The sequence below is a fragment of the Chelonoidis abingdonii genome, chromosome 1, assembly GCF_003597395.2.
Source record: "Chelonoidis abingdonii isolate Lonesome George chromosome 1, CheloAbing_2.0, whole genome shotgun sequence".
In the NCBI taxonomy this organism is placed as follows: Eukaryota; Metazoa; Chordata; order Testudines; family Testudinidae; genus Chelonoidis; species Chelonoidis abingdonii.
Genome location: NC_133769.1, coordinates 114,513,521 through 114,536,496, shown reverse-complemented (window position 1 = coordinate 114,536,496; position 22,976 = coordinate 114,513,521). Strand labels below are relative to the sequence as shown.

General features: G+C 41.8%; 1 protein-coding gene across 4 annotated transcripts in view; it reads right to left on the bottom strand.

The window, feature by feature from the left end:
- AMN1 (antagonist of mitotic exit network 1 homolog) overlaps positions 1-22,976 on the bottom strand; it is a 76,093-nt gene that overhangs the window by 15,170 nt on the left and 37,947 nt on the right. For all 4 annotated transcript variants that reach the window (XM_032782975.1, XM_032782976.2, XM_032782978.2 and 1 more), the window contains 2 exons: positions 21,149-21,293; positions 12,844-13,061 (listed from right to left, as the gene is read on the bottom strand). In XM_032782975.1, the coding sequence (XP_032638866.1) occupies positions 12,844-13,061; positions 21,149-21,293 (363 nt within the window). The remainder of the gene's footprint in view (positions 1-12,843; positions 13,062-21,148; positions 21,294-22,976) is intronic.

Here is a 22,976-nt window from a genome sequence, read left to right as displayed (position 1 = left end):
GTGTTCTGACGACAGTTTACCATCTCTATTGCACCGATTCTACCCAGGGAGGAGAGGAGTGGATTACTGTCTTCACTGCTGCAGTCGGGTTATTACCAGCGCATTCCAGTACACATAGGGTGACATTGGAAAGGAGTCAGAATGATTCTTTCCCTTTTCTTCACGTGGTGGTGGGGGGAAAGGAACTGGGAGCTATTCCCTGAACCACGCCAACGCACTGCTGTTTGAACCTACAGACATTGGGAGCTCGAGCCAAGAATGCAAATACATTTTCAGAGACTTGCTGTGGACTGCTGGATAGCTTGGAGTCTCAGTTACCTCCTCCCTCCCTCCATGAGATCCTTTGTTCTTTGGCTTCCGTTACACTTGTTCATGCCAGGCTGTGTAGCCTGGAGATTTCTTCAACGCGTTTGGCATTTCGTTCTTTCTTGTAACGGGAGGCTCTGATACATACAGATTCGTTACCCCATAAGACGATTCAGATCCGATATCTTCAGTACGTCATGCTGGACTCTTTTTGGATTTGGGACTTGCATGCACCCATGCTGTTCAGAGCTTTCCACGCTTGGCAACAAGGAATGTAATTCAAAATGTTTCGCGTGGGGGCTTTTCCTGTTTAACCTGCCCGCTGCATCGAGTTCAGATTGCTGTTCCAGGCATGGTCCAGTGCGTTGCACTGTGGCGATTACCGCCCGGAGGCATAACGTCGATTTCCGTCCACACTAACCCTAATCCGATATGTTTATATCGATTTTAGCGCTACTCCTCTCGTCTGGGAGGAGTACAGAAATCGATATAAAGTGCTCTTTATATCGATATAAAGAGCGTTGTAGTGTGGACGGGTACAGCGTTAAATCGATTTAACGCTGTTTAAATCGATTTAAACACGTAGTGTAGACCAGGTCTGGGTCTTTTAAAATGGGGGGACAAGGTGGGTGAGGTGATATCTTTTATTGGACCAACTTCTGTTGGTGAGAGAGAGAAGTTTTCAAGCTACACAAAAGTCTTCTAGGTTTGAAAGTTTGTCTCTTTCACCAACAGAAGTTGGTCCAATAAAAGATCCACCTTGTCTCTCTACCCGTGTTAGTCCCCAGACTATCAGCACCTGTAGATTGCAGAGGGCAACATCTGGAAACTCTGGCCTATAAACCCCCCTCAAACGGTGTATAAAAAAAAGGCAGTGCCAAGCCGCTATTATGAGGTGGGTTAGCACATCTGTTGGGAAGGGGAGGCATTGGAATATGCCCCCACTGCAACACATCTGTTTACCAATACCTCAGCATGTGTTTGGAGAACCACCAACCCCAGCGTGCTTCTCAACTTGCTGTTAAAATCACAAACACAAAATTTTTCAGTGCATTGGCTTGCCATTATGTTTCTGTTAATGTTTCTAACTATGTTGTGTTTAATTTTTCATAAACAACACTCATTGGCGCACACCTGAGAGCAACTTTCCGTATTCCAGACAAATGCCTCCTCCTTCACGATGTTGCAACACACATTTAACCTATAAAAAGCTGCCTTTGCAACAGCCATCCGAAGGGGGCATCTATGTCAACAGGAAATGTGTTATGCTATGTTACTAATAAAGCCAAAAGTCATTATTGGTTAATGCAGTGGTCTCCAAACTTTTTTGATCGTGCATCCCTATCAGTAAAAAATTTTTGAGCACGCATCCCCTGCCACACCGGCTCTACCATTTTTGCCAAAAATACAACAACAACAACAAAAAAACACCAGACTCATGCCCAAACTGCTGAAGCAAATAATAATAATAATAATTAATAATTTTGTGCATGCTATATTGCTATTTATGTAAAAAACCAACAGTAACCCTTGCCACCTAAGTGACAACAAAATGTTGATTCGGAGTCAAGGGGGAGGACTGTCATACTCCAATGCTCCCCCTCCCTCAAGGAATCCCCTGAAAAAAGCAAATCAGCATTGTATATGGCTAACGCTATTGCAAACATCACAAAACTTTTTGGGAAGGGTCAAAAGTTTAAGTAAGTATAAAATGAAAAATTCCTTTGCAGGTTGCAAAAGGCCAGCGGGGTGGGGGAAAAGGGTTAACACCATGCTCCTGCTAGGCCCAAAAATAAAATGCTAACTCCAGCCAGCTCAAGGCCACAGCACACATCTAACTCTCGGCTGCCTGCCAAGAAAGGCCCAAAGGTCCCAAATCCACCAACCAGCCATAAAAAAATAAAAAAAAAATTTCAGCTAAACAAACCTGCAAAGTCCGCCCATAACAAACAAGGCAAACAAAAGCCAGCACAAAAACAAACAAACAAACCAACCCACCCACCCAAAAGCCAGCAAACTCTAGCTGGTGTGTTTTGAGAATGTCGAGGAGACCACAAAAAGCATCAAAGGCAAAGGTTCCTAAACACCTCCTCCCCCCCAAACCCCCCAAAACTTAAAACCCTCCTAAAAGCTGAAGCAATTCGGAGATCAGCAGCGGACTTTGAACAACCTGGGTCCAGAACAAAACTCTCGTCCACTCTCCCCCCTCTTCTTCATACCTTACACTCAGGCTTGGCCATCCTCCAGTAAAGTCTGTGTAAATATAAAAGTGGGTTAGGGCTTGGGGCACTAACACTTCCTTCCTTCCTCTGAGTGACGTGAAAGCTCCCGTCACACACTGTTGTTATTTTGTTATTTTATTAATAAAGCTTTAAAACTTAAACACTTGATGTGTTTCGTCATCTCCTCCCCAAACAATCCTGTGGCCTCAGCCTGATCACCTCAAGCAACTTGGAAACAAAAATCTGCCACACATGAAGCACAAGAACCACAGAAATGCGCTTTAAGTAGTGTGTTTATCTCACTTCTGGTTTATGATGAAATAAAGACCTATTTATAAAAATGGTAAATTTTGCTTTGTTCATTCCCAATTAACCTAATGTTACCCCCCTTTCACTCAACTGACTAACCAAAAATATGAGAACTTGTAGATTGTTTCTGCTGGGAAGATACCTTGGTGATAGAGACAGGTACTACTTTAATGCAATTTTGTTTATTTACAAAACTGTACAAAGTCCTGTTTCCCTGAACACAAGAGGAACCAAACAACAAAAGGTTATTTCCTTGCTCACAGCCCCCAACCTCATTTAGCCAGCATCCAACCCAAAGGCACCCTTCCATGCTTCTCTCAGGTCACACAGTGGGTTTTTTCCATGCTGCATCTGGAGTTTCCTCCTTTGTTTCTGTGTGCCTCTCTGTCTGTCTCTCACCCACTCTCTTCGCACTCAGAGATTATCTAGCAAGGCTCCTAGGCCTAACAATGCCTACATTGTTCAGTGGCCTTGGATGTGCCTTTGTTTTGGTCAGGGACTGCTATTATTTCATCAAGAAGCTGAACTATTGCAACTATCTTAAAGGAAATGCAGGGGTAAGACCCACCAGGTATAAATTAGGCTTAACCCAATTTATAACAAACATCTTGAATTTTTCTCATGGAAATATTCAATAATGTTACATTTTGTGTATGTTCGAGTAATTTGTTCTTTTTTGCTTGTCTACAAATAACACTAATTATTTTGTCATTTAAGCAGTAAATCTAGTTCAGCTGACATTTAGCTGCTTTTGTAGTATGAGAATTTATTTTTAGTGGAAGTTTTGCCAGAGGAAGGAAATAGCAAAGACCACAGAATTTGTCCGTTAGACTCTGAAAGTGTGATATAATTTATCTGAAACATTTATACGTCACATAAATCAACAGACATGAAACTGCCATACAATGAAATGAATATAAAACATTAGGGAAAGAACAAGTTAAAAATTACTTAGACAAGTTAGATGTCTTCAAGTCACCAGGGCCTGATGAAATGCATCCTAGAATACCCAAGGAGCTGACTGAAGAGATACCTGAACCATTAGCGATTATCTTGGAAAAGTAGTGGAAGACTGGAGAGATTCCACAAGACTGGAAAAGGGCAAATATAGTGCCCATCTATAAAATGGGAAATAAGGACTGCTACGTTATCGATTTGAACTGGGACCATATAGAACATGGTTGCACCCAAAGTCCTGTAGTGGCACCAAATCTTGTATAAATGGGGTCAAATGAGGTGTTTAAGACAAGATTATGGTTTGCTGGTTATGATTATACTGTCTATATGCGTGTGTATCAGTTCTGTAGTTGAAGTTATGAATATTGGCTCTATACTGTCTGTATTTTAAACTTAAGTTATGCTTCTAGGAAACATCCCAGACAAGTTGGTGTTAGCTCTGCCTAGCCTGTTTGATGGCCCATTAAGGACCATCAGCTATACAACTGACCCATTGAGAAAAGGCAGATACGCTTTGTAACTCAGGAAAGTATGCAGGAACTTGCCCATGTGACTTCAAACTCCATTATGGTGTAATTTTCCACAGTAAGGACAAAGAGGTGTTCTTACACCTGGAAAAGACTATAAATGGCTGATGCCTCATCTCCATCTTGTCTTCAATCCTGCTTCTTACCTCTGGAGGGACTTTGCTACAAGCAAGCTCTACACAAAGGACTGAATGACCCATCCCAGCTGGGGATGTACTGTACTCCAGAGACTTGATTCAAACCTGCAGTTTATTCTATCACTGCTACAAGCCTGAACCAGTTACCAGTGGTTCACAGTCATGCTGGAAGGGCACGAGTTGGGTAACGCAGAGATCAGTTCTGGGTCTGGTTCTAATCAATATCTTCATCAATTATTTAGATAATGGCATAGAGAGTACACTTATAACGTTTGCGGATGATAGCAAGCTGGGACAGGTTGCAAGTGCTTTGAAGGATAGGATTATAATTCAAAATGATCTGGATAAACTGGAGAAATGGTTTGAAGTAAACAGGATGAAATTCAATAAGGCCAAATGCAAAGTACTCCACTTAGGAAGAAACAATCAGTTGCACACATACAAAATAGGAAATGACTGTCTAAGAAGGAGTACTGCAGAAAGGGATCTGGAGTGGACCACAAGCTAAATATGAGTCAACAGTGTAACACTGTTACAAAAAAAAGTCAACATCATTCTGGAATGTATTAGAAGGAGCAATGTAAGCAAGTAATTCCTCCGCTCTACTCTGCGCTGATTAGGCCTCAACTGGAGCATTGTATCCAGTTCTGGGTGCCACATTTCAGGAAAGATGTGGACATACTGCAGAAAGTCCAGAGGAGAGTAACAAAAATGATTAAAGGTCTAGAAAACATGACCTATGAAGGAAGACTGGAAAAACTGGGTTTGTTTAGTCTGGAAAAGAGAAGACTTAGAGGGGACATGATAATAGTCTTTGAGTACATAAAAAGGTTGTTACAAGGAGGAGGGAGAAAAATTGTCCTTAACCTCTGAGGATAGGACAAGAAGCAATGGGCTTAAATTGTAGCAGGGAGGTTTAGGTTGGATGTTAGGAAAAACTTCCTAATTGTCAGGGTGGTTAAGCACTGGAATAAATTGCCTAGAGAGGTTCTGGAATCTCCATCACCAGCAATTTTTAAGATCAGGTTAGATAAACACCTGTCAGGGATGGTCTAGATAATAATTAGTCCTGCCATGCATGCAGGGGACTGGACTAGATGACCTCTCGAGGTTTCTTCCAGTCCTGATTCTGTGATTAAAATAATAAATGAAGACACACCAACAGAAATATAAAGCTAAACTTAAACCAAGCAATTGGGCACAAGGGTAACACAGATAGTCCATGTGTGAGCCACCCCACCAGAAGAAAAGAAAAACTTCCCATATAACACAGGGCAAAACTGTGGCCTTTAGTCTCTGGCCTGCAAGACCCACCAGCCAGACACCTGGGAGAAAATTCTCTGTAGTAACTCGGAGCCCTCCCCATCTAGTGTCCCATCACCTTCAGTCACAGATTCGCTAAGTGCCATTGTAGGCAGTCTCATCATATCATTCCCTCCATAAACTTATCAAGCTCAGCCTTGAAGCCAGTTAGGCTTTTTGCCCCCACTGTTCCCCATGGAAAGCTGTTCCAGAACTTCACTGAGGTGCTAATATCTGTCCTGCTCCAGTCCTCACTAAAAACGTTATTGGTGACTAGGCACTGAACACAACTAATATTAACAACAAGAGAGAAGGAGTGCCTCTTGCCAAAATAGGGAAAGAAGAGGTTAAAGAATATTCAGATACGTTAGATATACGTTAGTCAACAGGGCCTGATGAAGTTCATCCTAGGGTTCTTAAGGACCCAGCTGAAGCAATCTCGGAACCATTAGTAATTATCTTTGAGAACTCCTGGAAGACAAGTGAGATGACTGGAGAAGGGCAAAGACAGTACCTGCCTTTAAAAAGGGGAACAAAGAGGACCTGGGGAGTTACAGACCTACTTTGATTCCTGGAAAGATACTCAAACAAATTATTAAACAATCAATTTGTAAGCACCTACAGGATAATAGGGTTATAAGTAATAGCCAGAATGGATTTGTCAAGAACAAATAGACTCATAGACTTTAAAGCTGGAAGGGTCCATCATGATTATCTAATGTGACCTCCTTCATACTGCAGGCCACAGAACTTCACTCACCCTCTCCTGTAATAGGCCCATAATCTATTCAAGGTACGAAGAATCCACCATTTACTCTAGTTCAAACCAGCAAGCGACCTATGCTACATGTTGTAGAGGAAAGTGAAAAACCCCCAGGGTCTCTGCAGTCTGGGGGAAAATTCCTTCCTGACCCCAAATATGGTGATCACTTAGACCCTGAGCACATGGGCAAGACCCACCAGCCAGACACCTGGGAAGAATTCTCTGTAGTAACTTGGAACCTTTCCCATCTAGTGTCCCATCTTTTATGTCCTCACTATTTATCAATGCTAAATCTAAAATAGGTTTAGTGACTATGTGGTAAAGAAATCTGTCAGCTATCACATCCAGAACTATCTTGCCCTATCATCAGAAGTAGCACTTTCCCTCCAATCTATATCTGAGAAATTAATCTCCCATAATCACACAATTCCCAGCTGTATTTATTTCATTAAAATATTAAATAGGTCTCTCTTCATATCCAAATTGGATCCTGGGGGCCTTTGGCAGACCATAAGCACTATCCCAGTGCAGCCTTTGTTACCCATCTTCCCCAAAGTAATTTTTACCCACATAGAGTTCCTTTTTATCCATCCCATCACTTCTTATTTCTTTATGGTCTACCTCATCATTAATATACAAAGTTACTGCATCACCTTTACCTTCACTTCTGTCTTTCCTGAACAGCACATACCCTTCAATACCTATATACTCCAGTCATGTTTACTATTCCACTCTGTTTCTGTTACCCCTAGAATATCTGGTTTCACTTCCTGCACTAGTAGTTCTAGTCTACATTAGTGCTTCCATCACTGAGAAATGAATGGAGCTGCACTTATGCTAGACCAATGGTGGGAAATCGCTGGTAATTCTCCTTATACCTGAGAGGACAAATTATCATCTCCAGACAGCTCTCCATCATTAGGACTCAGATCCTACTTAATATCACACAGCACTGGAACACAAACAGTGTCATATTTTAACTTGTCTCTGACTCAGTGTCCCATGCAACTGCAGGTTTGTTAGCCTTTTTTAACTACCTTTGCTTGGCAGAAACTTGAAGAGAAGCCAGGGAAAGCACAAATCCCTAGCTTTCATGGCAGCAGCATTTGTGAGGGAGCTCCACTGACAATTTTTTTTCTATCACAGCTTTCCCAAGATTGAGGCCAGGTTTACACTTCAGACATATATCAGTATAACTATGTAGCTCAGGGGTGTGAAAAATCCACATACCTGAACTATGTAGTTATACCAGCTTAGCACTGTGTACATGGGAGGTTATGTCAGCAGGAGAGCTTCTTTCGTCAACATAGCTATGGTGGATTAACTACACCAACTCTCACTGGTGTAGTAGCGTCTTCTAATAAAGAGCTACATGTGAAAACAAACCCAGAAATGATTCAGCACTTTGAAAGCTTGTGAAAGAATTTCAGATCTGAAAGTGTCTATATTATTTTAAAAGTTATCAAAACCATTCCCAAGAACTATCCTCTTTAACAGTTTTGACGTGTGATAAATGAAAGCTAATTGTTTCCTTATATTGAGTCAATAAATGTTAAAGAGGAAGAGGAGTTGTAGCCATGTCAGTCCCAAGACATTAGAGAGATGAGGAGAAACATTTCCCAGACCTGAAGAAAGTTGGTCCAGTGAAAGATATTACCTCACCCGCCTTCTCTCTTTCTCTATTTCTGCTGACACTTTTACTAGTTTGAGGGTACTTCTTCCCTGGACATCTATTTTACCACATACTTGGAGGCACCAGTCTTAACGAAGTACAATCTAATAATCATGTGAAAATCCTAAACATAGGTCACTCTCAGGTTATAAATCAACACTCTGGCCTTATTGTTCAAACACACTTTTTCTTAACACCATCAAGATTTTGGGAGAATAGTTAATATGTCAAGAATTAAAAACACAAAAAGGAAAAGGGGACTAAAATGGTTAATATCTACTAACATTATTAATAAAGATACTAGAAGAGACGTTCAGAAGGATTTTTGATTTTATACTTCTGGTGAAAGTGAGGAGATAAGAATGGTATTTAAAATAAAAACCTATTGTGTTTAGTCTTAAATCTCAGGGCTTATCTCCACTTACCAGGGGATCGACACAGGAAGATCAATCCACTGGCGGTCGATTTAGCAGGTCTGGTGAAGACCCGCTAAATTGAGTGCCGATCGCTCTCCTGTTGACTCCAGTACTCTACCAGAATGAGAAGCATAATATAAGTCGATGGGAGAGTTTCTTCCATCAATCCAGCGCGGTGTAGACACTGCAATAAATTGACCTAAACTACGCAGACTCCAGTTATTCATGTAGCTGGAACAGCATTACTTAGGTCAACTTAGCCTTGTAGTATAGACCTGCCCCAAAATTTCAACTCCCTAACTTGCTCAAACTCAACATAAAGAAATCCTTACATCAGTTTTGACTGAACTCCTTATCTTTCTCTGCCCCCAACAACCTCCCCTCTCCCTCCATGCCCTATCACTGTCCATAGTTCCACTATCCCCCAGTCACTAAGGCTTGAAACCTTGCTGTCATGTCTGACTCCACTCTTTTCTTTTCCCTCCAAATCAGGCTTTTGACAAACCCTGTTGATTCTTCCTCCACAACCTCTCCAACCTTTCTTGTCCATTCCTTCCACTAAAACCCTGTCAATTGTTTGCTCATCTCATGCAACTTCTCATACTCAGATTTCCAGTTCTCACCTTCAGTCTGCACGCTAAATGCTGCAGCAAAAAGCAACTCTCTCCCTATCATTGCCCAGACTATGTCACTCCCCTATTTTAAATCCTTCAGTGACTTCCTCTTACTTTCAAGTCTCTGGTCCATGGCTTTGATCTACACTAGGCATTCTCAAAATTTGTCAGTTTGTTCTTCCTTAAGCTAAGGAAAAACAAAAACCAATTGTGCCTCCCCATAGTTTACTAAAGACAATACAAACTGAAATTCACACGTTCCAAACCTAGATGTGAGCAGCCAACTAGAACACCAATAATCTGACTTGTATAATATGATCTGGATGTAACAAGGCTTCCCCCACCCTCCCCTTGGAATGGAAATCACATGGCAACCTGCACTGCAAAACCACTGCAGGCTCCTTGCCTCACCTCTTATTCAGATCTAGCAAATGATTCCCTCTCTCAAAGCACAGGAGCCCTCCATCCACTGGTCTCTCTGAGGCAGCAGGCTGCCTTGGCAGCATCTCTCTCTCCTCCCAGCCCCCTCTCCTTACTCTATGTTCTCTTTCTCTCTCAGGCTGACCAGACTTGCGCTGGACTGCTTTATCAGAAGCATGCCCAGGCCTTTCATGATTTACCTAGCATAGGTTTTCTGACTCTCATTCTGCCACCTCCCTTTCCAATGGGTCTGGCAAATGTCCTCCTGCTCCCAGTGCAGGCTCCTTCTCTCTTCTGCAAAGAAGCAACCCACCTGGCCCCATCTACTAGCACAGGCTACCCCTCTATCCTGCACTCAAGCCTATGAAAGAATTTCAGATGTGAAAGTGTTTACATTTCCCTCCTTCCCCCAGGGGTAGCTGTCCCCCTTCACTGACCTGAGGCAGCTCTTCCACCTTCCTCTTTAAGGCAGCCCCCAGAGCGGGGTCCTGTAGCCTTTTGATTAATTTGGGTGCAAACTGCACAAATCACTAACAGGTCCTTTATTCGGGCAGCTACGTGAAACTTTTAAGAGTGAGACTGGTGAGCCACGTAAATAGAGATATGAAGACTTGATTTAAAATCCAAATAAGCAAGAGTATTATCCTAGTTGCTCAAAAAGTGATATATATAACACAAGAGTCCCTAGAGTTGTCATACTCGCAAGCCCCCAGAGACCACTGAAAACAAAGACAGAAGGAAGTAGCCAGTGGAGTACATCACAAGTGGGGTGTGACAATCCAGTTTACAGCATCCCGTCAACCCAAAGTGCCCAGTGAAGGTTGAGCAAACATCCTTTTTATACACCTTTTCCTTTCATCCCCCCACAGCCAGGTCCATATCTGTGTTAGCTCTCAGCTCTCTGCCTGTATCTGGTATTCCAGAGGGGCCATAATTAGTGTTCCTATTGCTTACATAAGCTATTTGCATCAATACATTTCCCAATGGTCTCAATAAGTCAATGCTGTTACACACACTAAAAATCCCCCCAAACCTACTACTTGGTCTTGTTTTGCAAAACCTATTCAAATAAAATATGTTTTCTGTATCCCTAATTGCATTACAGCTTTAACGGCTTTTATTATTACCACTATCTTAAGCACGTTAGCATATGAATTATAGTTAAGTTTAGATTAGGGGTCAACTGTCACTACTCTCCTTCCCCCGGTTTCTGAGGCAGCCTCCAGTGTAGGTTTCCCACTCCACCCCCCAGACACCACAGTGTATTCCCCTGCCTCCACCGAATTATTTTCATGTGGTGATTCTCTCAGAGGGAGGGAGGAGAGGAAGCAGTGGATTCCCCCTCCTTCTCTCTCCCCCCTGATTGGCAGCTGCACCATGCCCACTAAATTAAGGCCCGCGGTGGACTGGTGGTAGCCAGACCAGGAGATGCTCTCTCCCCTTCGCTCCAGCAGAGGGCAAAGGACAGGAAATCAGGGAACTGACACTGCCCTTGCCGCACATGAGAGCTGAGCCTCATTCTACTTTGCAAACCTCTGCTCCCCGCTGTTCCTGCATACAGCTCTGCTCTTATTTCTTCCTCATCCCCACTTCTCTGCTGCAAGTCCATCCAAGGCACCATCCCAACCACTCCTTCTCCCACTCTGGTTTCCATGCATTCTTCCATGCTCCCTCCCCCGATTGGAAATTTCCTCCTTCTTGTGCAGCAGACAACTACCCTCTTCTCCTTCAAATCCTGTCTCTTAACACATACTTCTTTCACAAGCCTTTAAATGAAAAAAAATCACCAAAGGAATCGTTTCAGCTGTGAGGTCTGTCTAAATTAGAGACTTAACTCTGTGGGTCTAAGACAGTGCCTTCCTCTACACCTTGTACAATTCAGAACACTAAGAAGTTTCTCAAAAAGGAAAAAAGAAAAAAACAAAAAACTAGGTTTACATGGAACATAAAATACCAGGACGCTTACTATTTTGAAGAAAAAAAAGCCACAAAACAGGACCAAAATCCCAGCTTAATCCAGTGCTTAATTTGTAATGAAAGAGGTGCCGAGCATCAAACAATTTTTTTACTTTCATAACTGACGCGGCAAGTCCAAAGATGCTGGAGCTATGAACTGCCAAGCCCAGAGCTGCCGAGCCCTGGCAAGCCCTGGCACAGATTAAGCATTGTCTTGATCATATTATTAATAATGCATAAACTGAGCAGATGACTCAGTGTACAATGCCACTCAGACCTTTGGTTTTGCACACTACTCTTTCTTTCAAGAGTGACTGAACCTTGAGAAGTGAAAAATTAGTTATCAGGAGTTTATAGTTTGTCTTATGCTTTTACAGGTTGTATGACTCATACAATTCAGCATGTTATCCCCCACGCAGGCCAATTGGTCCTTCTAGCCACAGGAATTTAAAGAACTGGTGTAAGATTATATTCCGGAGGTGGCCAACCTGAGCCTGAGAAAAAGCCAGAATTTACCAATGTACATTGCCAAAGAGCCACAGTAATAGTCAGCAGTCCCCCATCCGCTCCCCAGCCCCAGCCTCTCCCACTGCCAGCATCCCCCAACCAATCAGCGCCTACTTTCCCCCTCTCCCGCAATCAGCTGTTTCATCTGCGCAGGAGGCTATGGGAGTGAGGGGGGGAGGAGCAAGGGCACGGCAGGCTCAGGGGAAGGGCCAGGGGCCTTGGGGAAAGTGGTGGAGTGGGGCCAGGGCTTGGGGCAGAGCAGAGGGTTGGGCAGTGAGCACCCCCCCACACATTGGAAATTAGCATCTATAGCTCCAGTCCCGGAATCAATGCCTAGGTAAGGAGCCGCATATTAACTTCTGAAGAGCCGCACGCAGCTCCGGAGCCACAGGTTGGCCACCCGTTATATTCCTATGGCACAGAGTAACACCAACAGCACGATTAAAAAACCTGATACCTGATAGACTTTAATGAAAAAAATGCATCTGTGCTCCAGGTTCGATATCATTAGTAGTAAATCATATTTGGAGAAAATATGTTTATATTATCAAAAGACAGAACATATTTAATACCATTTCATTGGGAAATAGTGTCTGGATCTAGATGTGCCTTTGGCGTTTTGAATCTTAAAAACCTGCTAAAACACAGCTAAACAAAAATGCCGTTAATAAAATTCACCTCTTCATTCTATTTATGTCACTGTCATTTATATTTTTATTGGTGCCGTTTAGTTACCTGAGTAGATGAAAAATCCACACTATGTAGAAATCTGCAGTTCTGTCCAAGCGCATGCAGGGATGCATCAGTGATGCCTGAGCAGCTGCCTAAGTTAACTATTTGCAGAAGATGGCAATTGAGTGCCAGAGCAAGAACTCCGCTGTCTGATACATTGCAGCATCTTTTAAATGAGGCTTCACGTAAATAAGGGCAAGACAAGGCCAGAGCTTTGACTCCTATTGAAGAAATAAAGCAAGTCATTCTTATGTAAATAAGCTTTCATCTACTAAAATATTGTGTAACACTTCTGTATAAAAATGAGTCTGTCAATTCAAAAGTCTCAGTCTGTCCAAACTATTTTTACAAATAACACAAGTAGAGAATATTTTCCAATTTATTTACTTTGCACACAGTTGGTTACCTATTTCCCTTAGTGTCTGTGTGGGCTTTTGGCTTAATCTACATTCACAAAGTTGCACTGATTAACTGAACTGATTTTTAAGTGGTTAAATCTCTGCAAGCCCCCAACACACACACAATTCAATCAGATAACCTTGGGGTTAAATTGGTTTAGCTAAGGGCATGTGTACACACAGAAATTGCACTAGTTTAGCAGATCAGTTTGGTTAAACCACTGCAACTTTTGAGTTTGAAATCTCTTATATTGGTTTAAAACTGGTTATACTGATCTAACTTCTTAGTAAATGATCCAAAATTACCATAACCCTTTTTATTCTTTGTAGGTGAACCAAAGTCCCAGCATGCCTTGTATTTATAATTCTTTGTATTCAAGCTGAACCTAAACTGAACTTTAAATGATCTAGTCCACATGCCCAGAAAGAGACTACTGGTAACCAATATGTGACAGTTGTTTTCTATGATTAATAAGATAATGATCTATCGAGAGATGCTTTTAGCTTATCAAGAATGACTCTAACAAATTATTTCTGTCATAATGACTCAGTTACAGATATTTTTGTAATTCATAAAACAATGGACGGTTGAAAGTCTTTAGTTTATCAACTATGTAAAGCAGATGCAAGAAAAGAGCTTTACAGTCAATAGGTTATTTTCTTTGTCTCTTTTCTGTAAAAATTCATTGTATATAAAGGGAGACCTCTTATTAAAATGGGTGTTGTTATGGAAAAATGGTGCAATTGATAGGGGATGTTCAAAATGCAATGTAATTGACAAGATTAGTAATTGATCAAATGAATCAGGATCCTTTGGTATAGCTAGTGTGTTCTATAATCAATGTAACAGCAAATGATTAATGTATTAATTAATGTCTAAGAAGTAATTCTGATCACAGATGGTCCCTGTAGTGATAAACTAGTTATAAATGTTACTGTTTTATTGATTCAAAATACAATCAAAGTATGAGAAAGGACTTCCTTTTTTCATAACCACTGTATAAGAGATGAGTGTGGGGAAGTTAATCGTTAGTGAAGTGAGCTGCCCATCATTTTCCCAGCCTCAGATTGGAATATATGTTTCATTTCTATATTATGTATAGTGCACTATTAAGTATTGCTTGATTGTCGTACTTAAATAAAACTTCAACTCAGTTATTAGACTAATACATTCATTATGTTTTGCCTTATCAAATTCAAACACATAATCAACTTGTACCTTCAAATCCACTCTTTGGCTTCTGTTGAAATTAATTACTCTCTATAAAATCAAATCAGTGGACATATCCTCGGTTGTAGATGAAAGAGGTTTTTTTCTTTTTCTTGAGGAAGTGCCAAAAATGCAATTTTCCCAAGGTTTACAGGTATCTTGTCTCTTTTGTTTGTGTGTATTACAGTATTTGTCATTTTGGGGTATGGGTGAGAAATCTGACTGTTGTCTCAAAGAAAAATGGGAAACATAGGTGGTGATAACAACTTTGTGTAGAGCTGAGATATCCAGCTAAGATATGTGGTTTTTCCCAAAGCACAAAGTCTTCTTTTCAGATAGCTCAAGTCTCATTGGTTTCCCTAAAAATTGGGGGAATCAATAAGCCTATTAAATGAACAAAGACTCTGGGTTACCTAGAAAGAGTAATATGGTCTGCTTCAGGCAACCATACTTTAACCACATGAGCATTCCAATCCAAAATAATAGGTAGAAAAAGTTTATTTTTCTTCATATAAAAATATGGGAGGGGGAGATCTCCCCTGCTAATGCATTTTAAAAGCCCAGTTTAAGTTTATGGCTAAAGTGAACCCAGAAGTCTGGTTTCTATTAATTGTGCGTGACTTGCTGATATCATAACCACTGCAATGTTGCTTTAGATCAGTGGCTCTGAAGCTTTCCAGACTACTGTACCCCTTTTAGGAATCTGATTTGTCTTGCATACCCTCAAGTTACACCTTACTTAAAAACTACTTGCTTACAAAATCATACATAAAAATTCAAGTGTAACAGAATATTATTACTGAAAAAACTGCTTACTTTCTCCTTTTTACCACATAATTATAAAATAAATCAATTGGAATACAAATATTGTATTTACATATCAATTTATATTATACAGAGCAGTATAAACAAGTCATTGTCTGTATAAAATTTTAGTTTGAACTGATTTCTTTAGGCAAATATCTAGATGAGTTGATGTACTCCCTGGAAGACCTCTGCGTATGCTCAATGAGAACCATTGCTTTAGACATCCTGTGATTGGATACCTAGGGTGCAGCCTGGGACTGTGGGATCCTCCCCTTAACTCCCTCAGTCCTGGGCTGTCTCTCACAATGCCTTGCTAGTGACCAGCAGCAAACCCCTCCAGGTGCTGTCATCACTCAGCACAACAGCATGTGGAGACCCCATACTCAGCTGGATTGCATGAATGCTCCCAGAGCCACCCACGGATCACACAGAGAAAGGCACCAGAGCCAAATCCCCCCAGCTCCTAGCGCCGTACCTCAGGAATATACCGTCTTGCACTGGTCTAGATGGGCAGTGCAGATTTATTAATTGGTTCACCACTTCATCAATGGAAGGTGGATATACACCAGCCTTTGCGAAACCCGAGTAGGTGAGTCATTGCATTGTAGCTCCCTTGCTGGATGATGGTTACTGAGGGGTTGATTAACACCCCGCCTGGGTGTTGGTTACTTTCCATGCTGTTGCCTCTGGGGCGCTAATATCTGGCTGACTCCCCAACTTACAGCATATTTTAGTGACAATCATACAACACAATTCTCATAACGTCCTATGCATTAATGATATACACATATGGATAGAGAAATGACTTTCAGCAAATCATAACCTTTCCCCTGATACATACAAAGCATACCTTGTAAGGTAAGATCACAATCATATATAAATGAGGAATATGGGGGCTAGAGGGCGCCCCCCCAAGGTACAGAATGTCACACATCCAACGAGCTTGTCCTTTTTAAGAAGTACACACAATTTCAGCTCTCTGTGTAAACTTATTATAAAGGGTGACAAGCACTACATTTTCCAAACAAGGATAGAAGGTGTCATAACCCAATATTCATATGAGCTAGCAGTCTCAAACATCTCACGAGTGGTTTGTTTGTTTCTTTTTGGAGGTCTCTCACTTCTCCTTTTACTCATTCTTACTATTGACAGGACATTTTTTTTTGTCAATTGCTTCTTGTCTAATATAGTTCTCAAATATGATACTGGGACAATCAGTATTTCAGACCATGCCTTCCTTGGTTTGTTTGGACCTTAATCTATTCCAGTTCAATCAAGAACCAAAAATAAAAATAAAAAAGCAGGTGTCATAAACAGATAGCTAAGGGTTAATGTTTCTTTCACCTGTAAAGGGTTAACAAAGGGAACCAAACACCTGACCAGAGGACCAATCAGGAAACCGGATTTTTCAAAGATGAGGGAGGGACAGGGATGGAGAAGGCAGGAGATGGGGGGGTGTTAGTAGGTTACAGATTGCTGAAATAAGCCATAAATCCAGTGTCTCTATTCAGTCCATGATTTTTAGTGACTAGCAAAGTTATGAATTTAAGCTCCCAGGCTCATTTTTTGCAGATATCCTTTGAGAATGAGGACTGAGGGGCCAGTGCAGTGAGGCAGTATGGTTCCCCACCGCCCCGGAGAAAGACGAGTCCCTCCAGACACCAAAGTGGGCAGAGCCAGGAAACTCTGAGCCCACCTCCCAGAGTGTCAGGCATTGCCTCGCAAGTATAAAGACCCGACCTCAGGGCTCACTAAAAGAGCAGCCACCGGGGAGGCCAGACGCCTCCAGCCTAACTCACGATTGGTAAACCCCAGCGGCCTGCAGTAAACCCAAACAGTGGCTGGGCCTTCCCCACACCAGCTACCCAGAGGAGTGGCCGAGCCTGCCCCACGCCAGCTACCAGAAGGAATTGCCAAGTCTACCCCTTTCCAGCTACTGCGAGGAACCACGATGCTGGACCCCCCTGAGGACACCACCTTGACCCAGGTTCCACAAGAGGAGGAGTCTGGAAGTGGCCGGAGACAGTCAGCCCTAGTCTGGCTGCAGCACTGCCAGAACCCATGTCAGTTGCCAGGATCCCCACTGATGCAACAGTGGGTCTTCTGCCGCTGCTAAGGCCCCGGTCTGGGACTCAGTGGAGTAGACGCGGGTGGCAGTCTCCCCTTCTCCCCGGCCCTTTGGAACCTTGGGCCTGGGCCTATTGCTATTATATGCTGTTACTGCTCAGCCTCTGCCTGAGGGACGGCGCACCTGACTCACCATTGCCCCGCCCTGAGCTAGGGCCTGGGCTTACTATTATATACTGTTACTGCTCAGCCCCTGCCTGAACTCCTGACTCACCATTGCCCCGCCCTGAGTGATATAATGGAAAGTACCTAAGAGTCCCCAACTGAAAAACAATTTTGTCATATCCTTTACTGTCAACATGTAACCGCATAGAATAAATAATCAATAATAGGAAAAGCCTAATATAGAAGAAATTTACTCTTGCTCCAATCAGCTTTAGCCTTGCAATGTTTTGTAACCAGTTATTAAGAAAATGATGTATGTAACTTGCGTATTAAGATTGTGGTTTTAAGTTTTATAAGGCTGTCTGTAACCAGCTTCGGGGAGGCTGTTTTCCATAACGGTTCTCCCCTGTGAGCTTGTAATCAATAAAAAGGCCTCAGGCTGATCTGATTGAAAACATAACACGTGGATCGATTTTTCCACATCACAACCAATTAGGGGAAGGTTTATTGGAAGAGCCAGTCAGGGCCAGCCTGGCTCATATAAGAAGGGGCTGCAGAGCAGAGCAGAGACAGTCACTCCCTGGAGTTCGGGGAAGCAGATTGGCTGTAGATGGCTGGAGCACCATGGACAGAGCAGTGTGGGGCAGGTTCAGCAGAGTATGAGAAAGCTCCAGGCTGACGGCTGCCAAACTGAGGTCCAGATACAAGGGCAGAGGACCAAGTGTTAGAGGGGTAGTCATGTTAGTCTGTATCCACAAAAACAACGAGGAGTCTGGTGGCACCTTAAAAAGACTAACAGATTTATTTGGGCATAAGCTTTCATGGGTAAAAAACCCACTTCTTCAGGGCAGAGGAGGTGCTGGGGCTGTGGGGAAGTAGTCCAAGGAAGGAGACGGTGGAGTTGTAGGAAGGGCAGTATGTGGCTTGGCTTCTGATGGGTGCAGAGCACCCACTAATTTTTCTCATGGGTGCTCCAGCCCCGGAGCACTCATGGAGTCAGCGCCTACATTCAAGCAATGGCTCGAGTGCTTGGACTTAAGAACATTTAATTACTTTAGAAAGAATGAAATAAAATATCATTGTAAAGTTTCAGGGGAACTGCACTTGTATTCCTGCCTCACAACTGCCCTTGGCCCCTGCTGCCTCCCCCAGATGCCCCTCCGGCCATCATCCCTGGCCCTGCCACCGCCTCCTCCCCTGGGCTCTCTACTCCACCTCCCACTGCTCCAGGCCTCCACTGCCTCCTCTGGGCTTCCCAGACCCATCTGGCCCCACTGCCCCCCCACACCATTGCCCTGAGCCCCCACTGAAGCCTCACCTGCACCTCAGGCAGCTCCACCGTTGAGCCCGCTGCTAGCCTGATCTTGCTTCTGTTATCCAGGTGCCACCTACAGTGGCTGAACGGGAGCGCATGGTGTCGGTGCCTTTCCCAGGCACATCCCACTCAGCTGCACTCAGCCCCGACTCCCACCCTGACAGAAATGGGGGGGGGGAATGCATCTCCACATGCCCTCCCACAATGTATTGTGTATGTCTTTGCAATATTTTTGTAAGAATTGTTATGTGCAGGATAGAATATTTTTAGTAATAAATTTTATAAAAATTGTACAAATCACAACTAACCAATATTTGAGTTAGCAAAATGTAATGTGACCACCAAAAGGACATAAGTAAACAGTATATTTACTAAATATAATGAAAAGTATATGTTCAAAAGTGGGAATAGTAAGAATATAAACAGCTAAGGTAGAAATAACATTCATAGATTCCAAAGCCAGAAGGGACCATTGTGAGCATGTAGTCTGACCTCCTGCGTAACACTAGCCATAGTCCTTCCACAAAATAATCCCGAGAACAAATCTTTTAGAAAACATCCAGTATTGGATTGAAAAACTGCCAGTGATGGAGAATCCACCACAACCCTTGGGAAATTGTTGCAATGGTTAAGTATCCTCACTGTTAAAAATTTACACCTTATTTGTAGCTTTCACTTCCAGCCATTGAATCGTGTCATACCTTTCTCTGCTAGGCTGAAGAGCACATTATCAAGTATGCAAAGCTGTAGGCATAACAGAACCAGACAGTATCAAAAAATCAGACTGTCACTGGCTACAAGGCTTGGTCTTCCAGATTTTGGTAAGATATACCTTTCTGTTCTGTGATGACTAACAATTGTTAATAAACTCAATCTAGTTGAGTTATATGAGATCTCTTTAATTACTGAATATATTCAAACTCAAGAAAACATCACTTACTCATCAATTGTTACAGGGTCACCCTGCAATACATCAACCAAAGTACAAAATTGTGATGCTATTTGGTAGGGCTTAGCCACAATAGATGCTGAGGCACACACAGGCACAGGGACCCATTGTGCAGAAGCAATTTCAGCACTGCAATTCTACGATTATTAGTTCATAAATTTTAAGTAATACTACATTTTAAACTTAAACAAAATGTTAAAATGTTATACAGTTTATACTGGTCTTTCAGACAGCAAAGGATCTTAAAGGGGAAGAACAACCTGGTCAGGAACACATCCTCTGATAAAAGTCCCTTATCAAAACAAAACTATGTGGGGGATGCCAGATTCTTCTGTAGCTGAAATCCAGGAAAACAAGCAGTAAGAGAAACTGCTAGTAACCATATCTGGCAGCAACTTGGGGCAACCATATTTTCTAAATAAACTGAAAAACAGACAGCTGTGATTTCTGGACTTTCTGTCATATGAACCAGAGGGAGACTATAGGCAAAAGGAAGTATCTGCTGTATCAAAGGGAAAAGTTAGCCATGACTGTATACATTCTATGATTTGTGATGACTTTGGTATATTGCAATTTGATGTACAATTTCTTGATAAATTTTAACCAGGTAAGTTAAATTAATGCCTTTAAAACATCAGTCAGCATATCACATAACTATCTTTGTTCTACTTTCTATAATTTCTTATCTATCTTCAAATTCTGTTTTGATTAACACAATATACAGGTGAAATCCTGACTCCACTGAAGACAATAGGGGTTTGCCATTGACTTCAGTGGAACCAGAATTTCACCTTACCACTTTATACATTTTTTTAAATATTAGAGCCCATCAGAAAACAGAAATTCAATTCTGCAGGAAATTCTGATATTTCAAAATATGTTTTCATTTCAAATTATAATAAATGGTTGAAATTTACAGCAAAAAACAAAGTTTGTTTGGGTTTTTTAGGAAAAACTGAATTGTTTTGATAATGTCAAACCAATATAAATATGATAAAATAAAAGTTTAAATAAAACAAAAAAGTCAAAATTCAACATTTTGATGTTATCCATATAAAATGAGTCAAAACAGTTCAATGCTTTTCTATGGAAAAGTTTGTTAAAATTGACACTTTCCCGCAAAACATTTGGATTTCGACAAAACTGCATTTTCTGATGGAAATAATCTGCTAAATTTTTTTTGACTAATTCTACTAAGAATTTACATTAACCAAGCAACACGAACTTAAACAAATTCCTGGGGAATACAGTGTCTGTGTGTAATTGATTAAAATGACTTCACCAACGTGTGTATTTAATATATTTATTCTATTGCTTTCACAATTTACTCCAACTCTCCCAACAAAAAGAAAGAAAACAGAAGGCAGATTCAAATTGTATCCATACAAGAAACTTACCTTCTGAAGTGATGGCTAGTCTGTTTTCTTTACAGGAATTTAAGTTAATTTTTTTCAGTTGCTTGCAATTACAAAGTTGCAGCAGGGCAGTATCTGAAATATCACAATCTCTAAGATCTAGCGTTTCCACTGCTGGGTGCAGCACCTGTAATGCAAGCACAGTATTCCCATCAAATTATACATAGTGTACCACAAATATGCACATTGGATCTGTGATTATTGCATTAGAAATTACATATGATTTTCAAAAATGTTCTTTTGAAAGGTGCCAGGTTAACAGCCCGGAGAATGAAATCCTCTCTACAGAATGTACACAACTCTGAGGTGACGAACTACCTCTTGGGGTTAGAGAGCAGTCCAGTTTCTATGTATGATCAATTCTTATCTTTCCAATAAGAAATTAATCTAATCACACACAAAAGCCCATTACAGGCACTTCTGGAAACAACCAGCTACAACATTTCCACTCCTTGGCTCCCAAACACATAAGTCCCTTTGTCTAACAGATGCCAATAAAATCTCAAAATACTTGACCCCACTTGATCTTACTGTCTTACTCTCTTGCACGCAGACTCACATGCATTCAGAAACACACACAACTGCTCACATTTTTGGGACCAAAAGGCATTCATTTCTTATTAACTAAGCCTCCTTAATCTCACAAGGCTGTAGGATGGCTTTCTTGTGGGGCCCCAAGCAGAGGTCTTATAAAAATAAGATCCAAGGCAATGGAAGGTCTGATACTTCATGGGGGGAAGGGGCACTACATATACCATCTTTTTAAATTTCACGCCCCCCGAACATCACTACAGGTTGAACCTCTCTAGTCCAGCACACTTGGGATCTGACTGGTGCTGAACCAGAGAATTTGCTGACCCACGGGATGTTAATATTGTAGTGAACTGGTCTCTTTTCATTTTTATCTCGCCAAGGAGAATAAAAGGAACAACGCTTGCACCACTGCCTAGCCAAGGCTTACTGGTTCTCTTCATAACAAAGTGCTAGTGTTGTTACACAATTGTACTGTATTGGCACAAGGAAATAAACGGATAAAGCATAAAAAACATAAAATAAAATCATGCCGGACCATGGATGTTGCCGGACCAGGGAGTGCCAGACAAGAGAGGTTCAATCTGTACTATCGAACTAGATATACCACTGGTCTTCCAATCAGAATGTCTTCACCACACACACACAATCAGCACCTAAGCTGAGATGTCCTCCAGACCAATACTCAAACTGGGAAAAGTCAAAAAGAAGGTATTACCCACCTTTTCCATCAATTTATTCTTTCTTCAATCTGTACTGATAAGGCATAGCCATGTATGATAACTCTGGTATAAGCAAATTCTGATCCCCAGACAAGGACAGGATACACTTTAGTTCCATGCTAAACTGAGTATTAGACTTCAAAACCTATAATCACACCACTACTGTAGTTTTGTTGACCTCTGAACCAGACTTTGTAAGGCCTATACTTGGCCTCTGAGTCACACCTCCCCATGATGCATTGGGAGTCAAGCTAAAACGAGACAATGTTAAGCCAGGTCTACACTACATGTTTATACCGAATTTAGCAGAGTTAAACCGATTTAACCCTGCACCCGTCCATACAACGAAGCCCTTTATATCGATATAAAGGGCTCTTAAAACCAATTTCTGTACTCCTCCCAGCGAGAGGAGTAGCGTAGAAATCGGTATTGCCATGTCAAATTAGGGTTAGTGTGGCCGCAATTCGATGGTATTGGTCTCCGAGCGGTATCCCACAGTGCATCATTGTGACCGCTCTGGAAAGTCATCTGAACTCGGATGCACTGGCCAGGTAGAC